This window comes from Pelodiscus sinensis, chromosome 3 (assembly GCF_049634645.1).
Source record: "Pelodiscus sinensis isolate JC-2024 chromosome 3, ASM4963464v1, whole genome shotgun sequence".
NCBI lineage: Eukaryota > Metazoa > Chordata > Testudines > Trionychidae > Pelodiscus > Pelodiscus sinensis.
The window spans coordinates 136,782,021-136,803,451 of record NC_134713.1 but is presented as its reverse complement, the minus strand read 5'-3'; the positions used below and the strand labels follow the sequence as shown (position 1 = coordinate 136,803,451).

At 42.1% G+C, this 21,431-nt stretch overlaps 1 protein-coding gene across 2 annotated transcripts in view; it reads right to left on the bottom strand.

Annotated features, from left to right (window-relative positions):
- FEZ2 (fasciculation and elongation protein zeta 2) overlaps positions 1 to 21,431 on the bottom strand; it is a 51,438-nt gene that overhangs the window by 16,772 nt on the left and 13,235 nt on the right. The window contains exons 5-6 of one of the 2 annotated variants that reach the window (XM_075924936.1): positions 13,369 to 13,637; positions 3,097 to 3,177 (exon numbers count right to left, since the gene is read on the bottom strand). In XM_075924936.1, the coding sequence (XP_075781051.1) occupies positions 3,097 to 3,177; positions 13,369 to 13,637 (350 nt within the window). The remainder of the gene's footprint in view (positions 1 to 3,096; positions 3,178 to 13,368; positions 13,638 to 21,431) is intronic. The other variant, XM_075924937.1, reaches the window with a different exon arrangement.

The following is a 21,431-nucleotide window of genomic DNA, read 5'->3' as shown; positions in this document are numbered from 1 at the left end:
TGACAGAATGAAACCATTCTGCAGGTCCCTGAAATTATTCATTTCAATCACTGAATGAACAAAAGGAGGTGCCATATCCAAACAGAGGCTTTCCAAATGAATTCTGGATTGCATCAAGCTGTGTTATCACCAATATAACCTGCAATCCCCAGGATAATATTGACTTTCTGAAAAATCATAGGATCATAGAATACTAGAACTGGAAGGGACCTTGAAAGGTCATCAAGTTCAGTCCCCTTCCTTCATGCCAGGACCAAGCATCATCCATCCATTCTAGATCATCCCAGACAGATGTGTGAATCTAACCTCTTAAATATCTCCAGTATTGGAGATTCCACAGCCTCCTTGAGCAATTCATTCCAGTGTTTAATCACCCTGCCAGTTAGGAAGTTTTTCCTAATATCCAACCTAAACTTCATCCGCTGCAACTTGAGCCCATTGCTTCTTGTCCTATCATCAGAGGCTAAGATGAACATTTTTTCTCCTCCCACCTTGTAACACCCTTTTAGGTACTTGAAAACTGCTATCATGTCCCCTCTCGGTCTTCTCTTTTCTAAACTAAACAACCCTAGTTCTTTCAGTCTTCCCTCATAGGTCATGTTTTCTAGCCCTTTAGTAATTGTTATTGCTCTTCTCTGGACCTTCTCCAATTTCTCCACACTTTTCTTGAAATGTAGTGTCCAGAACTTGACACAACACTCCAATTGAGGCCTAATCAGTGTGGAGTAGAGCGGAAAAATGATTTCTTGTGTCTTGCTCTCAACACGTGTTAATGCATCCCAGAATCATGTTTGCTTTTTTTGCAATGATGTCACATTTTTTACTCATATTTAGCTTGTGGTCCACTATGACCCTTAGCTCCCTCTCTGTAGTACTCCTTTCTGTACCCCTGTGGAGCCCTACTTGTTATGTCCTTCCAGCATGATCGTGAGCCATTAATAATTACTCTCTGAGAACAGTTATCTAGCCAGTTATGCACCCACCTTATAGTAGGCCCCATATAGGTTGCATTCCCTAGTTTTTGATAAACATGAGAGATCGTATCAAATGCTTTACTAAAGCCTAGGTATACTACATCCACCATTTCCTCCTTATCCACCAGACTTTTTATCCTATCAAAGAAAGCTATCAGATTGGTTTGACATGATTTGTTCTTTATAAATCCATGCTGGCTGTTCACATAACAGATATCACTAGAGCAGCAACCCGGTCCTCTGCCCATACATCTACACAACATTATGCATTAGAACAGTATGCAACAGCAGATGCACTACTTGGACTCGGATGATATACTACCCTTCCTTCTCCCCTCTACTTCAGAGTTTCAACAAATTAAATACTCAGCAGTAGAGAAGGAATAGATGGGAGGCTGGTCAGGACAATGTTCTCTATCTGCTCGAGACAGAAACAATGGATGGCTGAGAGGTGGCCTGATTCTTACATAGGAGAGTATGACAATCAAAAGTTTTATGGTATGCCTACATTGCAATCATGGGTTGTGACTACAGCGCAAATAGACATATCTGAGCTAGTTCGATTGAAGCTACCTCAGGGCCCAAAACAATGAAGTCACAATGTGAGAAGAACTATCTAACTTAGTAATCCAAGTGCCTGGACAAACACAGATGATCCAAGAGAAAATAGGAGTTACACATTTAATTCCAATTTCTGCATGTAATTTTCTACAGTCTAACTGATCTTTTCCTTATTTTCTAAGATTCAGCTATTAACTCCCATATAGTTCTAAAGCTTTCGTCATTTCAAGTTTGCAAAGGTATCTACTTAAGGCTTAATTTGTGAAGAACAGTCTGTGCCATGAGAATAAAAGTTCTGGAACAATAAAAGTAACACTGATAGATTAATGTGCTATCAAGAATAACATTTTCCATATTAGAAATCTGCACTCAGAGATATCTAGTGGTTCATAAGAGGATTCATCAGCTCAGTAAAAAATAAAATAAAATGCAATCACAGTTATTCCACAAGAGTGTAGATTTTCATATACAAGATCCTCATAAATCAGTTACCCAGGAGTTAAGAAGAAACTGTTCTAACTCCATATGGACAAAAATTGATTACTTTAAAATATGGATTTTTACTTTAAATATTTTTGTTAATTTAAAGGTATGACAATTTACATTGTGACCAACTCTTACTATAATCTATTAAAAGAATATTATTTAAGCAATATGTGTTTATTCAAAGTTTTAAAGAAAGGCAAACCCTTGAAGGACGTCACTGGCTAAACATCTGGAACCAGAGTTTGTTGAAGTGCTAAACCAGCTTTTGACAGTAGTAACCTCTTTTGCAGGTTAAGGACGTTAAGAAGCGGGTAACTGACTAATCGTGTACTCGATACAATTTGCTTTGAGTGCACGCTTAGTCAATAAGGGGCCCATCTGAGGCTCTGCATTTTAATTGTAGAGGCAGGCAGTCTGGCTCCTACTACATTTAAACTGCAGCGCTGCAGCGGAGGTAGGTCCGGGACCTGGCACAAACCGGGACTCAGCCAACCTGGCTTGCACCAGGTCCCGGGCCACTGCACCTCTGCTCTTTAAACACAGTAAGAGCAACCTGGCTTTTACTTCATAAAAAGACAGAGCTGCAGCAGGGGACCTTGTGCGAGCCAGACTACTCAGTCCTGACTGCGCACCTGGCTCTTACTACATTCAAATTGTATCGAGTACACGATTAGTCAATTACTAGCTTCTTAATATCTTTACTCCTGCAGCTTAAGACTGGAGTGAAGTTTCTAATGTATCTGATATATCTTTCTAAAGTAAGTTTTATATACATGCAATACATTTCTAGCATGCTTTATGCTAATATTTATTTTAATTTTGAGAAGTGAAATGAAGCCTTGGAGGAGGCTATTATTTTAGTGAATTATTTCATGCATATCATGACTTGAATGGAGATAAAAAAGATACTATCTGCCAACTGTTACCCTGAAGGCAGGAGAGGATGGGGTGAGCATATAGAAGTTAATGTTTCAATCTGAGCACTAAACACGCTATTGATGCCAGGGTTCAAGATCTTAATTTCTACAATAGCACCAAGCAAAGAATGAGGAAAAGTGAGAGGATAACCCAGCACCTGTTTCTCTCCACCAGAGTTTCCAAATGTGTGGCGGAAGCCATTCTGAATGACATTTGAGATCCCTTCCATGCTGAAGCGCTAAAGGTAGCAAAAACATGGTAGAAAAAAGAAGGGGACAGAGAAAGAAGTTCAAAGACTATTAGTGAGCATTTACCCAGACAACATAAGTAAGATGAATGACAGAAACAAGCTTGTAGAATGTGTTACAAAATATTTCAACATTGTTGTTTTCTATTCATATCCAAAAGAAAGCTTTTAAAGAGGGCTTTATCATTAATAAATATGAACAAACATAAAAATTAAAAAACTGACCTGATTTCATAAAATGTTCTGCACATAAAGTCGGAAGCAAACATTCTTATATGGCAGATCACATGTTTATATGTAAATACACCTAACCACACAGTCTAGATTTCATTTTTGTTTAAGAACAATGATTTTAAAATCTATTAAGAGAATCTAAAATATTGTAAATAAGCTGATAAAAATCTTATAATTTTATGACAGCCAATGGGTAATATAAACCTACTATTCAAACACTGTCATATTTAAAGGTACACTGTTGTCATTTAATGTTTTTATGAAGATCGATGGAGTATGTACAACCAAGTAAAACCACTATTTACAATTATTCCTTTAATTATTTCATTATCCTATAATTTTATCCTTTTGTAACTCCTTTGCTACAATAACTGTAACAATTAAACCACAGTAATAATGAACTGTATTCCCAGAATTACGCTGATATAAAGTGCACAAAAGTTAGTTAACTAAACAGCGATATTAATTTCAAGCTCCATTAGAAACACACGGAGGCCAAGTTAAAGTAATTTAAATGTTTTCTACCAAATCTATCCTTTTGTTATTTTCATTTCTCTTTCGTTCACTCAAGGAAATAAGTTTAACAGATCCACACTTCTGAAAGTCTGTCTCAACACATGAAATTCAAAAGCTGACAAACTAAAAGGTAATCCCAGAATATTTGTAGAAATTTGTGACATCGTATAAATATATATGCATATGCTGTATACACACACACACACACACACGTACATATTGCCCTGTATTTATTTTTTAAAGGAAGAATTAAATGCTATATTAATGCAATGATTAAGTTTGTAAATTTACCACAGAAAATTTAGGAAATCAAAAGTGTAGGCTTTCAAAGCCACCTTAATTCACTTTCTTGAAATATACTAACATATTTTTCTGATTCTGGACACCCTTGTATCCACATCATACAGATTTCTGAAATAATATTTGTACAAAATATGCCTTGTGAGATATGACAGACACACAGAATTAACATGGCTCCTTCACCCCAGAAGTATATGTTTAAGTTCAGTGAAGTGTGTTCTTCTGAAAAGCTAACAGGTTGGAGTGCTTTACCGTCTTTTTAAACTGTCTTTACTATAATTTCTCTGGGATGGTCGAGTGAGATGGACTTGTCTCTGTAGTAGGATGATTTTAGAGTAAATATAAGACTAAAAAGGTAATAAAGTCACCTTGCAAGGAGCCATCTAATTGGACAAAGCCAGAGTAAGACTTGTGGACTGCTGATATTGGAGCCCTAACGCTAACCTAGACCAACGCTACATAGTCACAAGGAACCCAGGATTACATAGCAAATAGAGACTGAGCCTCTGACTTGCCTGGGTGAAACCCAGAACAACACAATTTTACATCTTCAAAGTTACATCACTAACTTTATTTAACCATTTAAACTTAGTCCTAGGTTTCTGAAGATATGCCCCATAATCTGTATTTAAACATAAGAATGGCCATACTGAGTCAGACCACTGGTCCATCCAACCCAGTATCCTGTCTACCAACAGTGGCCAATACCAGATGTCCCGGAGAGAGGGAACACAACAGGTAATCCTCACGTGATCCTTCCCGTGTCACCCACATCCAGAAAAACAGAGGCTAGGGACAACATTCCTACTCATCCTGGCTAATAGCCATTGATAGACCTAACCTCCATGAATCTATCTAGCTCTTTTTGAACCCTGATAAAGCCCTAGCTTTCACCACATCCTCTGGCAAGGAGTTCCACAGGTTGACTGTGTATACAAAAACCAGACATAGTATTTTTCAAAGGTGCTTAGCTCCTGCAGTCTTCATTACCATAAATAGAATCTGGGTTTGCTCAACATCTCTAAAAAAGCAAAGCTACTTCTATTTAGGTGTCTAAATATGAATTTAGGAACCAACATTTTCACAACCCGATTGGAAAATGTCCTATATCAGGGGCATATGGAACCATCAAGTCCATTTATTTGAAATTCCAAATTGAATGATTTGAGAATGGAACTGAATCACTTTACTGAAATTTGAACCATCCCATGTCAATATTTTTCTTAAGTTAATTGAAAATTTTACCTTTTGCTAGCTCATGTTAACCCCCCCCCCCCCCAAAGCCTTCAACTGAATTTCTAATATCACATTCAGTAAAAAGAAGCAAAACCTATTTTATACAAGGCATTTATTTCTCAAATATGTCACTTCTTTTTTAGATTAGAATTTTCCTAAATTACTGGTGTATAAAAAGAATGAAATTTAATTTTGTTTGGTACAGTCTTTCAAATTTTAATAATTTAAACACAATACTTTTAATACTTTTACTTAAAAATCATTAAGTGTTTGCTATGTAATTATGACAAGTATTTTTCCGTTTAGCTTCAAGTGTTCACTTTTAAAAGTTTTGTATTGATTTTGTATTGATTTTTTTACATTTTTATATAGATTTAACTATACCTGTTTAGATACTGATACAGTTAAAAGTGTGCAACCCTTAAAGTGGATATGCTAATAAAAGTATTTTATTATAAATACTTTTATAAATACAAAAATAAAAGTATTTTTACCAATTTATTTTGGTAAATGTGCAGACATTCAGATTCTAGACAGTCCAAGGTTTCATTAAAAAAATTCTATTATTTAGTGTTGGAAGACAATCTTCTCAATTCAAACATCAGTAGCTCTTTTTAAGAATGAAACAAGAACTTCAAAAATAGTGTGAACTGCCTTACATTTGTCTTACATATATTAGCTAATGCTAACTAAGGTACTTACAAGCTCTAAAAAAGTAGACAGTAGGAATGTCAACATGTAGTCAACTACACGATTAACTGATGAGCCTGGGCAGCAAGGGGGTGAGCGGTGGGTGCCAGTACACATGTGGAGCTGGCTTTTAAGCCAGCTCCCTATGAGCACCAGATCCCATGGAGCCCTGCAACCCCACGCTGCTGCCTCTGATAGAGAGGCAGGAGTGTAGAAGGTGAGGGGCGGGGGAAGATGAGTGCTGGCACATGCGGGAAACCGGCTTTCAAGCTGACTGCCTGCATGTATCGGGTCCCGCAGTGCCACCTGCTCCCCCATGCCACACTGCTGCCTCTCTATCAGAGGCAGCAGTGCGAGGCAGGGGGAGGGGTGGGAGCTGATATGTGTGGGGAATCAGATTGTAAGCCAGCTCTCCACCCACCCCTTGCTGCCTCCCACAAAGGCAGGGAGGGGAAAGTAAGGAGCTGGTGCTTGGGGGGGACCTGGCTTTTAAAAGCCAGCTTCCCCTGAGCAGCGGCTTCATCTGCTCCCACCCACCATTGCCCCGCACTGTTGCCTCTATGAAGGGCAGCAGCACGGGGGAGAGGGGAGGGCAGGGGAGCCTGCCGCAGAACAGCCTCTATCCATGGGAAACTCAGGACTGCTGTTTTTAAACCAGCTCCCCTTGCAGACCAACTCCCACCTGCTATCAGAGGCAGCAGCATGGGGTGGCAGAGGGCTCCCTAGGAGTGGGGCTGGAGTGTTCTTGCTGCTGGCCCAGCCCCCAAGGACTATTGAATAGTCATGTAACTGCTAAAATCTGATGTGGTTACATGATTATTCAATTACATGGTATCTAACATTCCTAGTAGACAGGCAATTGAATGTGCAATATGCACGTACAATCCCATACTTAATAGCACAACAAAGCTTAAGGGCTACCACTTTTCAATCATTTTAAAATTAAGCTGGTTCACAAATAAAGAATATCTTGTGTAGTCAACTAAAACAATTGTCTGAAGAAAAGAGAGCCCATATACTAATATCACATATCACAATTTGTATCATTTGAAAACAACAGGAGACACGTGACAATGTTCAGCCTTCTATACCTCCTGGGAACAAAGGGATCTGAGAATTAGAAATCAAGATGATACCGTGTGCACTCACAGTTCACATGATTGATACTGGAGAGGTATCCAAATCAATTTCATTTATTGTTCAGCTGTGAATCTCATTCCTGAGGATAAAATCCAGAAGAGTGGATCTAGGATATCTAACTTCCTTCAAGAAAGGCTACAAAATATACTCATCTATTCTGGCTGCCTCAAATAGTGTACTGCTCAATGAAAAATTAATAGATTCCTTATCAAATGCCAACAGAGCTTATAAATGTGCTGCTTTAAATTTGTGTTTAGTTAAAGCCGGGCTACTCAACATGCAGCCTGCGGCTCATTTGTTTGTGGCCCACAGTGTGGTTTGGGTTTATGCGGGGCTCAACACGCAGCCCGCGCGTGGGAGTCAAAACAAAAAAGTAGTCAAAATAATGGTCTTCTGTTGATATGCGTTTTAGTAGTTAAATTCTTGGACTGTCATTGCTAGTATAAATACTATCATATGGGTAGAAATTGGATAAATATTGCATTTTATTAATGTGAGCAGAACTGACTGAAATGGGGCCTGTGTGTTGTGTAGTCTCTTGCCTTAATCTTTGTATTCATGCCTGTCAGTGTGAAAAAAACTATTTGCATATACAGGCAGTCCCCGGGTTACATGGATCCGACTTACATTGGATCCCTACTTACAAACGGGGTGAGGCAACCCTGCACTAGCTGCTTCCCCACAGCAGACCAGGGAGATGCAAAGCTAGCGCCCCACCCCCTCCTGCAGACCAGGGAGATGCGGAGCGGCTTTTCTCAGCAGACACCTCAGCTTGAGAATAAAGGACTGAGGGAAGTGAGGTGTGGGAGAATAAAACTGAGCTCTGGAGAAATGTTTGGCTAGAGTTTCCCCTACAATATGTACCAGTTCCGACTTACATACAAATCCAACTTAAGAACAAACCTACAGTCCCTATCTTGTACGTAACCCGGGGACTGCCTGTATATTTGCATGTATATGCAACCACGCTTAAGTTGTGGCCCTCAGCATGTCCTTTGAGTATCATTGTAAACCCGGGGACTTCCAAAGTTGAGTAGCCCTGAGTTAAAGGGTCAGTACAGGCAGTCCCCAGGTTATGTACAAGATAGGGACTGTAGGTTTGTTCTTAAGTTGAATCTGTATGTAAGTCGGAACTGGCATCCAGATTCAGCCGCTGCTGAAACTGATCGCCAGTTCTGACTTACATACAGATTCAACTTAAGAACCCCAAGTCAGCTGCTGCTGAAACTGATCAGCCGCTGATTCCAGGAAGCCCGGGGCAGAGCAACTGTGCCTCGGGCTTCCTGTAGTCAGCGCTGGTCAGTTTCAGCAACGGCTGACTTGGGGATGCCTGGGGCAGAGCAGCTGGGGTGCTGCTGGGTTGCTCCAGTAGCGCCGCTCCTCGGCGCTACTGGACCAACCCAGCAGCACCCCAGCTGCTCTGCCCCAGGCGTCCTGATTCAGCCGCTGCTGAAACTGACCAGCAGCGGCTGAATCAGGACGCCTGGGGCAGAGCAGCTGGGGTGCTGCCGGGTTGGCCCAGTAGTGCCCAGAGCGGCACTGCGGGACCAACCGGCAGCGCCCCAGCTGCTCTGCCCCAGGGTCCACAACAAAAGCCTGGTCTGCTGGGGGGAGCACACTAGCTGCACCCCCCCCCCAGCAGACCAGGGACATGGGGAGAAAAGCCGCAGTGGCGGGGTGCCTCGCCTCTGAGGCTTTGCTCTGGTGCGGGACCCGCTTTGCTCCCGGTGCCCCTGGTCTGCTGGAGACGGTCCCCAGCAGACCAGGGGCACCGGGAGCAAATCCGCAGCCGCGGCGGGGTCCCGCGCTTCTGAGGCTTTGCCAGAGCTTTGCCCGGTGCCTCTGAGGCTTTGCCCGGTGCCCCTGGTCTGCTGGGGACCGTCTCCAGCAGACCAGGGGCATCGGGAGCAAAGCCGCAGCCGTGGCGGGGTCCCGCGCTTCTGAGGCTTTGCCAGAGCAAAGCCTCAGAAGCGCGGGACCCCGCCACGGCTGCAGGTTTGCTCGCGGTGCCCCTGGTCTGCTGGAGATGGTCCCCAGCAGACCAGGGGCACCGCGAGCAAAGCCGCAGCAGCGGCGTGTTCTCCCGCTTCTGAGGCTTTGCTCTGGCCTCAGAAGCGCGGGACCCCGCCATGGCTGCGGGTTTGCTCGCGGTGCCCCTGGTCTGCTGGAGACGGTCCCCAGCAGACCAGGGGCACCGGGAGCAAAGCCGCAGCAGCGGCGTGTTCCCCCGCTTCTGAGGCTTTGCTCTGGCAAAGCCTCAGAAGCGCGGGACCCCGCCACGGCTGCGGCTTTGCTCCCGATGCCCCTGGTCTGCTGGAGACGGTCCCCAGCAGACCAGGGGCACCGGGAGCAGCTTTTCTCGCCCCGGAGTTCCAGGTGGCTGACCGCTGCCTGTGAGCTCCGGGGCAAGAAAGCCCTGTTTGTAAGTGCGGATCCGACATAAGTCGGATCCGCGTAAGTCGGGGACTGCCTGTACACCAAAATTATTATTCACCCTTTTTTTCTTTACAATGTCTAACATGATTGTTATATGAAACCCTACATAATCTATAACCAAAGTAGTTCAGAAGTTGAATCCTATGAACCTTCCCAGTAGTTACAAATGCTTTCTATTCTTATGCACAGTAAAGACCATACAATTCTCACTTATCAGAATGATACAAGTCCTGTTATTTCTAGCACCCTCAACCTTGCTCTCTTTTCTTTTCTCTCTGTAATCTTCGTTTTTATGCTTATTCTTTTTAGAGCGTTTGCAGTATAAAGAAAAAAAACTTCATTTGTCAGCTGTTACCAAACAATGACATTACACATTACTACAGTTTTTCTCTGCTTATGTAAGGATACTGTATAGTAAGTGCAGCAGTAGCTTAATTAATACTAATTTCTTTAATGGCTTTCACAGTACTTATTGGGAAGTACTGTAAATCCCTTTCAACTGGTCTGTACATTGCAAGAAGAAAGCTGGGTTTGAATTAAATATACATTTTGGCAGTTTAATCTTTCATTTTAAATGTAGGTTTTTAGTTGCCTCATCACAGGTAACACAGTGTAATAATTAATCCCTAATCTATTATTCAATTATTATTATTATTTTCTGTTGCCTGGTAGACTTAGATTTGCTACTCTCGACCCCATAAAAGCAACAGAAAAAGTAATAGTCATATTTAGCATTTCCAGAATTAAAGAAAATACGTTAACAAAAAAAGTGTGTCAAACAGTCTAAGATCTTTAGGGCAGGTGCTGTTTGCCTTGTTCTGAGTCAAATAAAAGTGTCATCTTTACATGACATTGTAAACTGCCTGAACACACCTTAGGTAACAGTTTTGCTTAACGATTTTCAGATGTATAGTAATTTTGATCTGACAGCAAACAGTTTCAACTACAAAGTATACTACCATTTATATTCAATTTCCATTATTTTATGATGTTCTAAATAAACTACTGAAGAATATTTCTTATGTTTTCCTTCCTCCTCTTTCATTAACAAGCAGTATTATGCACACCTTCTGACAAGTACAGGGGTTAACTGTACTTCTTCTGTCATCATATCAAACTGTTTGATAACATCACAGTGTGAAATCTGCATGCACGTTTTCTTTCCCAGTGGAATGAGTTACAGAAATAAAGAGAATTATTTAGGTACGAATACTAGAATGCATGATGGGAACTATCACAATGTTACATTCTACTGTCTATTTAAAGCTTGCAAATATAAACCATGTATCACATTCTGATCTAAACAAACTATAAGTAGTATACAAAACATCAGTATTATCTGTATATTAGCATGCACAAATTTAAAATAATGAAGTAATGTGACATTTCTCTTTGGATCACATAACAGTGGCATACAGTAACATCAAACTGGCTCTTTTACTTAGGATGTAAAAGGTTAATTGGTAGGGGCTGGAGCAGCTCTCTGCCTACCCTGAGCAGGGGACTGCTGGGCACAGGGCCCACTACAGGCAGTGGCAGCTCCTGTCCGTGGTGGGCCCGGCTTGGGCGGTGTGCCACAAGCAGGGGCTGCTCCAGCTGGCTGGCCGGAGGAGTCCCTGCCACCTCCCCTCACTGCAGGTTACACTCTGGCTGCCAGAAAACTGGCTGCAGAGCCCTCAGTAAAGCCTCCCCAGGAGTAGGACTGGCAGCCCTTGCCAGTCCTGCTCCAGGGAAGGTTTCACTATGGGCTCTGCAGTATAAAGCTTATCATTAAGCTTTATACCATAGAGCCTGCAATGCATGTAATCGCTAGGATTTTTAGCGGTTACACAGTTGCATTTTTAGACACCTTTTTACAACCCTGCTTTTAACACTAGACTGGACAAAGTGTTAGAAAATAATACGGTAAAGAAAACAACTGCACTGGGGAAATTTAGACTGGGTGACATAATATATCTTTTCCATCTCTAAAGCCTGTTATTTTAATCCTATCAGATACATTTTCTTTGGTTGATGGCATATTTTATAGAGAACAATCATAGGGTACGTCTACACTGGCCCCTTTTCTGAAAGGGGCATGCTAATTTTACAGGTCGTAATAGGGAAATCCACGGGGGATTTAAATATCCCCCGCGGCATTTAAATAAAAATGTCCGCCGCTTTTTTCCGGCTTTTAGAAAAGCCGGAAAAGAGCGTCTACACTGGCCCCGATCCTCCGGAAAAAAGCCCTTTTCCGGAGGATCTCTTATTCCTCCGGAATACTTTGAAGTAGGAATAAGAGACCCTCCGGAAAAGGGCTTTTTTCCGGAGGATCGGGGCCAGTGTAGACGCTCTTTTCCGGCTTTTCTAAAAGCCGGAAAAAAGCGGCGGACATTTTTATTTAAATGCCGCGGGGGATATTTAAATCCCCCGCGGATTTCCCTATTACGACCTGTAAAATTAGCATGCCCCTTTCGGAAAATGTATAATGTATCTGTCTTTGCGCCCAATTCTAATTTCAGGTCAGTTAACAGGAACTTTGCATTGAGTTTACTGGAACCAGCATGGGGGGGGGGTGTATATTTCACTATACATACATTTTACATGTTAGATTTATGGGTATAAATGAGGAGTACAGGATCTTTCGAAATGGGGCATTTCTGTCGAAAATGCCCCATCTATATTGCCAGTTTTTTTCGAAAAGCCCTGTTTTGAAAAAAAGCAGCAGCCGCCATTATGCAAATGAAGAGCGGGATATTTAAATCCCTGCTTCATTTGCACTTTTGATGTGTCTAATTTACATCCCTCTGCGGACAGAGGGGTGTAATTTAGACACACCCTATCAGATTAAGATTTGTACAGCATTATCAATGACAGTGCTATACACATCTAACAGTGACATATTTTATGCCTACCCAGACAAAACCATGAAGCATGGCAATGACCACGACTCTGATGAGAAACGCACAACCGATTTTGAGCCATAGTGAAGTTATAAAGATGATGCTCAGAAGCTGGGAAAAAGTAAAAGTCTGGTAGGAATCATGAAAAGGAACATACATTTCAAGAGGAAGAACTGGGCATTGCCTGTGCTTGAAGGTAAGGAGAAAATAGGGATGTTCAATTTAGATTAATAGGCTAAGCGTATAGTCGATACAATTTGTATGGACTATTTGATTACTCTATAAGGAAGCCTCGCCTTTGAAGTGTAGCAACAGCCTTAGCTGACTCTGGGCTCCATGCAGCACTGCCACTTTGAAATGTCACATGAGCCCTGGCTCCCAGCGTTTCAAAGCGGCAGTGCCACGTAGAGCCCGGAGTCAGAAGGTAGTCCCTAGCTGACCCCAGCTCCACACAGCACTGCTGCTCGGAAGCCTCCCCTCTTCTTCCCCCCCTTGATGCCTCTTTCTGATGGAGGCAGCAAGTGGGGAGACGGGGGAGTGACTATCCAACTAGTATATCGACTATCTAATATGCTTTTGCTTATAGGATAGTCGACTAGTCTTTTACATCCCTAGGAGAAAATCAATATGATTTAATATGTGAAAGGTATTTATTATTTTTTACTTACTAGATAAACGTACACTATGAATTAACACTTAAAAAACTTGAATTCTGCATATCTATAAAAGCAATTACAATGACTCTTACTGTTCCAGGCATATGACCTCTTTCTTGTTTGCCATTCTGAGGACTACCGTTTTTCAGCTTTTTCTTCTTCTTCATTGTTTCTTTGTGTTCTCTCTGTTTGTTTTGTACTTCAATGAGGACAGAAATGAAGCTGTTTTTCACTTCCTTCTCAAACTCCAGCTCATCCCGTAGAGCCAACTGCTGTACCAACTCCTCAGAATAATCTTTAATGGCAGTCTCAATTTCTTCTAGTAGATCATTTAGTTCAGCAACAGATAGCTTTTGTACTCCTATTTAAAAAAAAGTAAGTAGCAAGTGAGAGGCTATTCTGCATAAAAAAGCAGTGTCCATTTTTTAGGTTTGGGGAGATTACCAAAAAGGATTTTTAATGATTCCCTAGAGTTTTGATTAACAACACTTCTTCCACTGATAAGATGTCATAACTAATTTTAAAACAAACACATTATGTACTTTCGGGGCATACAAGGTCACCGTGAACTTTTTTGGGGTTCTCTATTAAAATATGAAACATAAAATAACCACAGTTTTTTTATTACCACAGAACTTTGTGAAGAGTTAAGCAATCTGCAACTATCAGGTGGCAGGTATCCCTAAAGAAAGTGTGGTAAAGCTGCACAAGAACCATCCCCTGATATGACAATCTTGCAATATAACAGTTTATGAATATTCTGAGAAAAGCTACTGAAAAATTTATGGCAGGACAACCTATGGTACTTTCTGAAGTCTGCACATTTCAGGCCTGGTGTGATTGAGAGTTGCACTGTGTGATTAAATTCTAAGTATGGATACTGTTGCTGATTCTTATAAATCCACAAGAAGCTTTTGTAACCAGTGATCACTAGATTCTGCCAACATCTGCAAATTGCAGGAAGAATGGATGAGTCACTGGCTTTGCACCTTTTGTACAGATCCCACACAGTAATCTTGGGCAACTGTTCATTTGCCCCAAGGACTCTCACTAAGTGATCCCCTAACAACCTTGAACAGGAAGACTGACAATCAGGTCACTGGAAGGCTGGTAAGAAAACAGGGCTGTGATATATTTAGTATGACACAGTTCACTTTGGTTTCTTCTCTGTTCAGGCTGGTGTGGGGGAATGGATGACCTGATAGCTCTGAAACGAGGGCTAGTTTCAGGCTAGCTGATACACTCAAAGCAGACAAGAAACAAATGAGGTTGGTCAGCAGAGGGAAGCACCAAAATGCAATAGTGAGAGTCATATAGGATCCCTGACAGAGGGAGCATGTCCACCATTTGCAACACAAGTTTGCCTTTTCGGAGTCTTATTAGATTCAAAGTAGTGGTAGTAATAGCAGTTCAGGTAGTAGGTGTGACAAAGAAGAATAAGCAGATGTGTTCAAGTTACAGCTTGCTGGATTTAAAAGTGAAGAGGCCGATCAAGGGATGTTCTCCATTAGGTCTCTGGTTATAGAATTCACTCCCCCAACTAAATTTACCAGAGCTGGAAATTGTTACCATCTGGGCATGCCACAAAGCCCTTTTTTTCCACTGACATAGGGGGAACAGGTCAAAGAGAGACCTGAAGAATATGATACATACAGTATTATGACTCAGATGGCTATTATTGCATGGTCAAGTTCAGTTAGCAAGTATTTTGTAGATTTTATATAGTTACAAAATTGTTTTAAGAAAGTTTAACTGCCTACACCTATGGATAGGTGCTGAAAAAAATAAATATATCTACAGATACAACATATTACAACTACTGCAAATAACAGAGAAAATAACTGAATCTTGGCTTAATTTCTTCAATCACCCTGTGAAAAAATTATATTGGAGCTGGCTCTTCTTCACTCCCTTGCCAAGGGAAATCATCACCATTACACTGGATAGGTCTTTACTCTGGCAAGGGAATAAAGGGCAATCTTTACATACTCAAAGCAGCATAAGCTTTACAAGTTTGAAGCAGTTTAGGTTTAAACACTTGCAAGTGGTTCAAAATGCCCAAAGACATTAACTGGTTAAGATACTTGGGCCAACTCAATTTTCAGCATGTTGGCTTTGGCCTCTACTTAGAATCACAGAATTGGAGGACTGGAAGGGAGCTCAAGAGTTCATCTAGTCCAGAAGTGAGCGAAAGCCACTCAGTGAGTCTGATCTGGCCTGTGCAGCTGTTCCAGGCCCTGTCCCCTAGGACACTGCCTGGGAGCCGGAGCTGCGCGAGCCCTTTCAACTGCTTCTATTCTAAGGGTTCGTGCCTTCCCTGAGCCTGTCAGGCAACGCGTTGCCTGGCAGCCACGGGGAAGATGTGAGCCCTTCAAATAGAAGCAGTTGAAAGGGCTCATGTGTCCTCAGCTCCCCAGGCAATGCAGGGTGGGAGCAGCAAGCCCTTTAAATAGCAGGAAATGAAAGGGCTTGCAGCTTCCATTTCCAACTAACACGATGCCTGGGAGCTGAAGGGGAGGTGTAAGCCCTTTCAACTCCTGCTATTTAAAGGCCCAGCCCCTTCCATCTGAGGCCCATTACCACTTAAAAAATTTTTAAGTGGCCCCCCCAACTCAAAAATTATTGCCCACCCCGATCTAGTCCAATCCCCTATATTCGTGGCTGGACTAAGTATTATATACCATCCTGACTTGTAGTGTAGCATCTCAGCTATGTCATGGTCAATCAACTTATGAATTACTTGGTGCTTCAGTGTGTCCAAAAATTGAAGGGATGTTAACATTCATTGATGCCAATTCTGATTGTCAGTTCTGGAAAAATAAATATGCCAACTTAGGTCAAGGCAGTCTGATGACTAGAAGAGAGTGAAGTTTTCAAATGGAGATTAATTCTGAAACTGCTTTGCAACAAAAAAATTGAGGTAATAACTACTTTCTCTGGGGCAATGATACGAGAAGATGTCAGAGTGGATTCTGAGGGATTGGCAGAGCAAACTAAATGATTTTTTAATGCAAACCAAGGCATCAGTTGGTCAAAGCTGACTGTTTATCCATAAAAAAAAATGAAATGAACAAGAGTAACTGATAAGGGAGAGCAAAATTAATAGCATATACAATATGAACAAGACTGAATATCAAAACGTCTCTGAGATCACCTGAATCTTTTGGAAAATTAGGAAACCTTACTCAAAAGGCTTTTGAAGTCTGTCCCTTGGATTCCCTATCCCTGAAATACAGATTTTGAAGCCTCCATGCTGACTGAGATTTCCAGAGACCAGCCAGGATATGTCAGTTTGCAGTCTAAGTTTGACATTCAGAAAAGACAGCAAGCCACCTTGCCACAAGTGAGGTAGTTTTGTGGCAAGGCCCAGAAAGCAAAAGTGAGAATTCTGTCAAAGCTCTCTAAATCCAACCAAAAAACAGAATGATGTGGTGACAGCCACTGTCTGGGTTCATGTCTTTTCCCAGAGGGCAGTTTGGAAGCACAAGTCAGCAAAGCACAATCTTCAGGGGCATAAATGAACTCTGTTTAGCCAAACGTTTCATTTAACTGCAATTCAATGCATCATGGTCACACTATAAACAAACTCTCCCAAGTCTTTCTTTTGTGCAAGACAAAGAGGAAACAGAGTATTTTCCTTTGGCACAAATTAAAAGAAATGGCTACTTACTATAACTGTTGTTTAAAATACATGTCTGCATCTACCCTTTCGCCTTGCAGTACCCAGAGGGGTGGCACTCGTACCTTTTATTTATGGTTCCTACCCTGGCTATATGAAAGCAGTGCCTCCCCAACATACCTCAGTTTCTTCGCATAGAAATCCTACAAGCAGAGGGGACGGAAGAAGGGTTGTGGAATACATGGCTGCACCGCATCTTGAAGAATTATCTTTACAGTAACTAACAGTTTTCTTCTTCTTCGAGTAGATACTTAGGTGACTCTCGAATAGTACCCCAATCTAGGGAGGAAGAGCTTGGATTCTACTGAAATAGGGCTTGCAGTATTGCCCTTCCACGACCTGGGTCAGGTCTAGAAGATGCACTAAAATAGCATAATGGTTCATAAATTTATGTATGTATGACCACGTAGTTGCCCTGCAAATGTAGATTGGAAATATCACAAAGGAACACTATTGAGACCTCAACCCTCGTGAGGAGACATAGCCTAAACTCTCTCATAACAATCTGCATTAAGACTGTGTATCTGTCTGGAGATGATCTGAGACCACGAGGTCCCGTCAGGTGGTCTACATATGATATGAACAGGAGAGGTGAAGCACAAAACAGCCTAGTCCTGTAAAAGGCTAGATATTGCCTGACATCCAGAGAATGGAGGTGCTGTTTCTTTGGAGAGGAATGCAGCTTAAAGAAAAACACACGTAAATACACCTTCTGATCCAACTGAAACAGAGACCACCCTGAATAAAAACTTCAAGGATAATCACAGCATGACATTGTGCTTGGAGAATTGAATGTAAAGCAGTTCAGCCAATAAAGCCTGCAACTCATACACCCATCTTGTCAATGTGATGGTTATCAGGATTGCGGTTTTCTAGCCCAAGAGGGGCAGTGGGCAAAATACAAGGGGCTTGACTGGACGGTTAAGTAAAGCTGACAGAAAAGGCTCAATTTATGAAGATACGGTAGAGACTCCAAGGTGTCCTGTATGAAAACTCCAGTCATGTGGGTCCCACACACCAAGAACATCTACTTCACTAAGTAGAATATCCTTGTGGAGGACTTCCTGCTATTGAGTAGGAATTACTGACCAGTCACTGAGCACCACTCTTCCTTTTCTTTCAGCCATGTAACAGCTACAGTCTAAAGTGCAAGGGAGGGTGTAATTGTAGCGCCAAGTGAGCAAGTCAGGATAGAGAAGCAGTATGGGAGACTGAACTGACAAAGCAAGGAGGTTTGGGAATTAGCACTTCTTGGATGCTCTGGAGCAATTAGGATGAGCTTGGCCTGATCCGATTTCAGCTTGAGGATGACTTGAGGAAGGATCAGAATAGAGAGAAAGACACAGTTGAAAGCTTTGGTCCAGGCTCCCTCTCCAATGCTCCCCCAAAAGCAAAGTAGGCAACACTTTCTGTTTTTTTTCATTATAAAACAGTTTGATCATGGGGATGCCCCCATTGTGAAGACAACCCAGAGGATACTTGCCTTCAGGGATCACTCGTGGCTTAGGAAAACCCTGCTGACATGTTCTGCAATATGCTTTTGTACCACTGGCAAGTGTTACTAGAATGATGTTTTCTTCGATGAAGAACTGCCACAGTTGATCACCTCTAGGCAGAGTAATCTGCACCAGCCCCTGTTTGTTCACACAATATATTGCAATGGTATTGTCTGTATGTATGTGAACTGCTAAGTGCCTGATACAATCCCAAAAGGCACAATTTGTGTTGTGGATGGCCTGGACTGTTATGCTGAGTTTGCAGTCTGCGGCAGACCTGTTGAACTGCCTGGAAGCAGTCAGCCAGCAGGAATGCTCTCATCCTTGTGGAATCTAACAGGGGCCCAAGGAACTTGGTTTTTTTGAGTGGGAGCCAAAGTTAGCTTTCCAGTGTTTAGAATGAGTCCCAGATGGTCAAGCAAACACAGTGCAATGTTCACGTGGGCAAAGAATCTCCTTTCTTAAGCCGCCCTTTAGCAACCAATCATTGAATTATGAAAAGATGTGAATTCCTGTCCTCCTGAGATATGCCATGACAAAGCCATTGAAAAAGAGGTTTGTTTAGTTTGGAGAAGAAAAGACGGAGGGGAGATGTAACAATTTTCAAGTACATAACAGGTTGTTACAAGGAAAAGGAAGGTAAACTGTTGTGCTCAGTCACATCTGAGGATAGAAGCAGCAGCAATGGGCTTAAATTGCAGCAAGAGTGGTTTAGGTTGGACATTTGGAAAAGCTGTCATGTTAGTTAAGCACCAGCATAAATTGTCAAGATAAGTTGTGGAATCTGTTATTTAGGAGTATTTAAGAGTTGGTTAGACAAACACCTGTCAGGGATGGTCTAAATAATCATTAGTCAGTCATGAGTGCAAAAGACTGGACTTGATAAACTAGGTAAATACAACTTAGATGGTGCATAACTGGCTGGATAACCATACTCAGAGAGTAGTTACTAATGGTTCACAATCCTGCTGGAAAGGCATAACAAGTGGGGTTCCGCAAGAGTCTGTTTTGGGACCGCTCTGTTCAATATCTTCATCAACAATTTAGATATTGGTATAGAAAGTACGCTTATTAAGTTTGCAGATGACACCAAGCTGGGAGGGGTTGCGACTAATCTGCAGGATAGGGTCATAATTCAAAATGACCTGAACAAATTGGAGAAATGGTCTGAGGTAAATAGGATGAAGTTTAATAAAGACAAATGCAAAGTGCTCCACTTAGGAAGGAACAATCAGTTTCATACATACAGAATGGGAAGCGACTGTCTGGGAAGGAGTATGGCAGAAAGGCATCTAGGGGTTATAGTGGACCACAAGTTGAATATGAGTCAGCAGTGTGATGCCGTTGCAAAGAAAGAAAACATGATTCTGGGATGCATTAACAGGTATGTTGTGAGCAAGACATGAGAAGGCATTCTTCCGCTCTACTCTGCGCTGGTTAGGCCTCAATTGAAGTATTGTGTTCAGTTCTGGGCACTGCATTTCAAGAAAGATGTGGAGAAATTGGAGAGGGTCCAGAGAAGAGCAACGAGAATGATTAGTCTAGAGAACATGACCTATGAGGGAAGGCTGAAGGAATTAGATTTGTTTAGTTTAGAGAAGAGAAGATTGAGGGGGGACATGATAGCAGTTTTCAGATATCTAAAAGGGTGTCATAAGGAGGAGGAAGAAAACTTGTTCATCTTGGCCTCTGGGGATAGAACAAGAAGCAATGGGCTTAAACTGCAGGAAGGGAGGTTTAGATTGGACATTAGAAAAAAGTTCCTAACTGTCAGGGTAGTCAAACATTGGAATAAATTGCCCAGGAAAGTTGTGGAATCTCCATCTGTGGAGATATTTAAGAGTAAGTTAGATAAATGTCTATCAGGGATGGTCTAGGCAGTATTTGGTCCTGCCATGAGGGCAGGGGACTGGACTCGATGACCTCTCAAGGTCCCTTCCAGTCCTAGTATTCTATGATTCTATGATGATCTCTCGAGATCCTTTCCAGTCTTCTACAATTCTATGCATTTGGTGAAGACTCAGGTGGCAGACAAGAGACTGAACTGTATACTGAAAGTGATGCTCTCCCACTGCAGAAAGAAGAAACATCCTGTGGCTTGGTAGAATCACCACACAAAAGTAAGTGTCTTTGAGGTCCAGGGAAAAGAACCTGTCATTCTGAGTAAGTGTAAGGAGGACAGCCAACAGAGTGCCCACGCAGAACCTCATCTGTGTTATGAACTTGTTGAGGCCATGAAGATTGAGGATGGGTCTCATCCGCTTTTGGATTTTGCTATCAGGAAATATTAAGAGTAAAAGTCCCAGCACTGGTATCCTGGCAGAACTTCCTCTCCCACTCCCAACATCAGCAGAGAGGTGATCTACTTGATGAGCAGTGTTTCATTAGAAAGGTTCCTGAAGAGGGATGGGGAGAGGCATGAGGAGGACGGATGGAGAAGCACTGGATTGTGTAGCCCAATCTAACAGGATCTAGGACTCAGCTATTAGAGATAACTGTCCCAAGCCCTGTAAAAATGGGCTAGCCTGTTCCCAAAAGGACAGGGAGGATGAAGAGCGGGGTGCAATGCTCTGGACTAAGAAGTCAAAATGGGCACTTACCAGACTCTGAAGCCTGGGGCTGACTGCTTCCTCTTGTAGTATCAAGCCTTCTTTCGAAGATAATCCTGCTGTTTTCAGGGGGAGGGAGGGAGGAGGGTTTCACACAGGAATACTGCAGAGGATACTTTGCTGCTTGTGAGCCCCATATCAGCATCTTTGCATGGACTAGGGATGTGAAAGGTTAACCATCTACCCCAGTGTTTCTTAAACTTTTTAAGACTGAGGACACCAAACAATATTTTTTTTAATGAGGAACACCAAGGATTTTTTGTTGAGGGCGGGGGGAAGTTATTGAGGGAAAAAAAAGGTCACCTGCTCCTTTAAGGGCGGCCATTTTGAATTCTGTTGTTCTCCGTGGCACACCGGTGTACCACGGAACA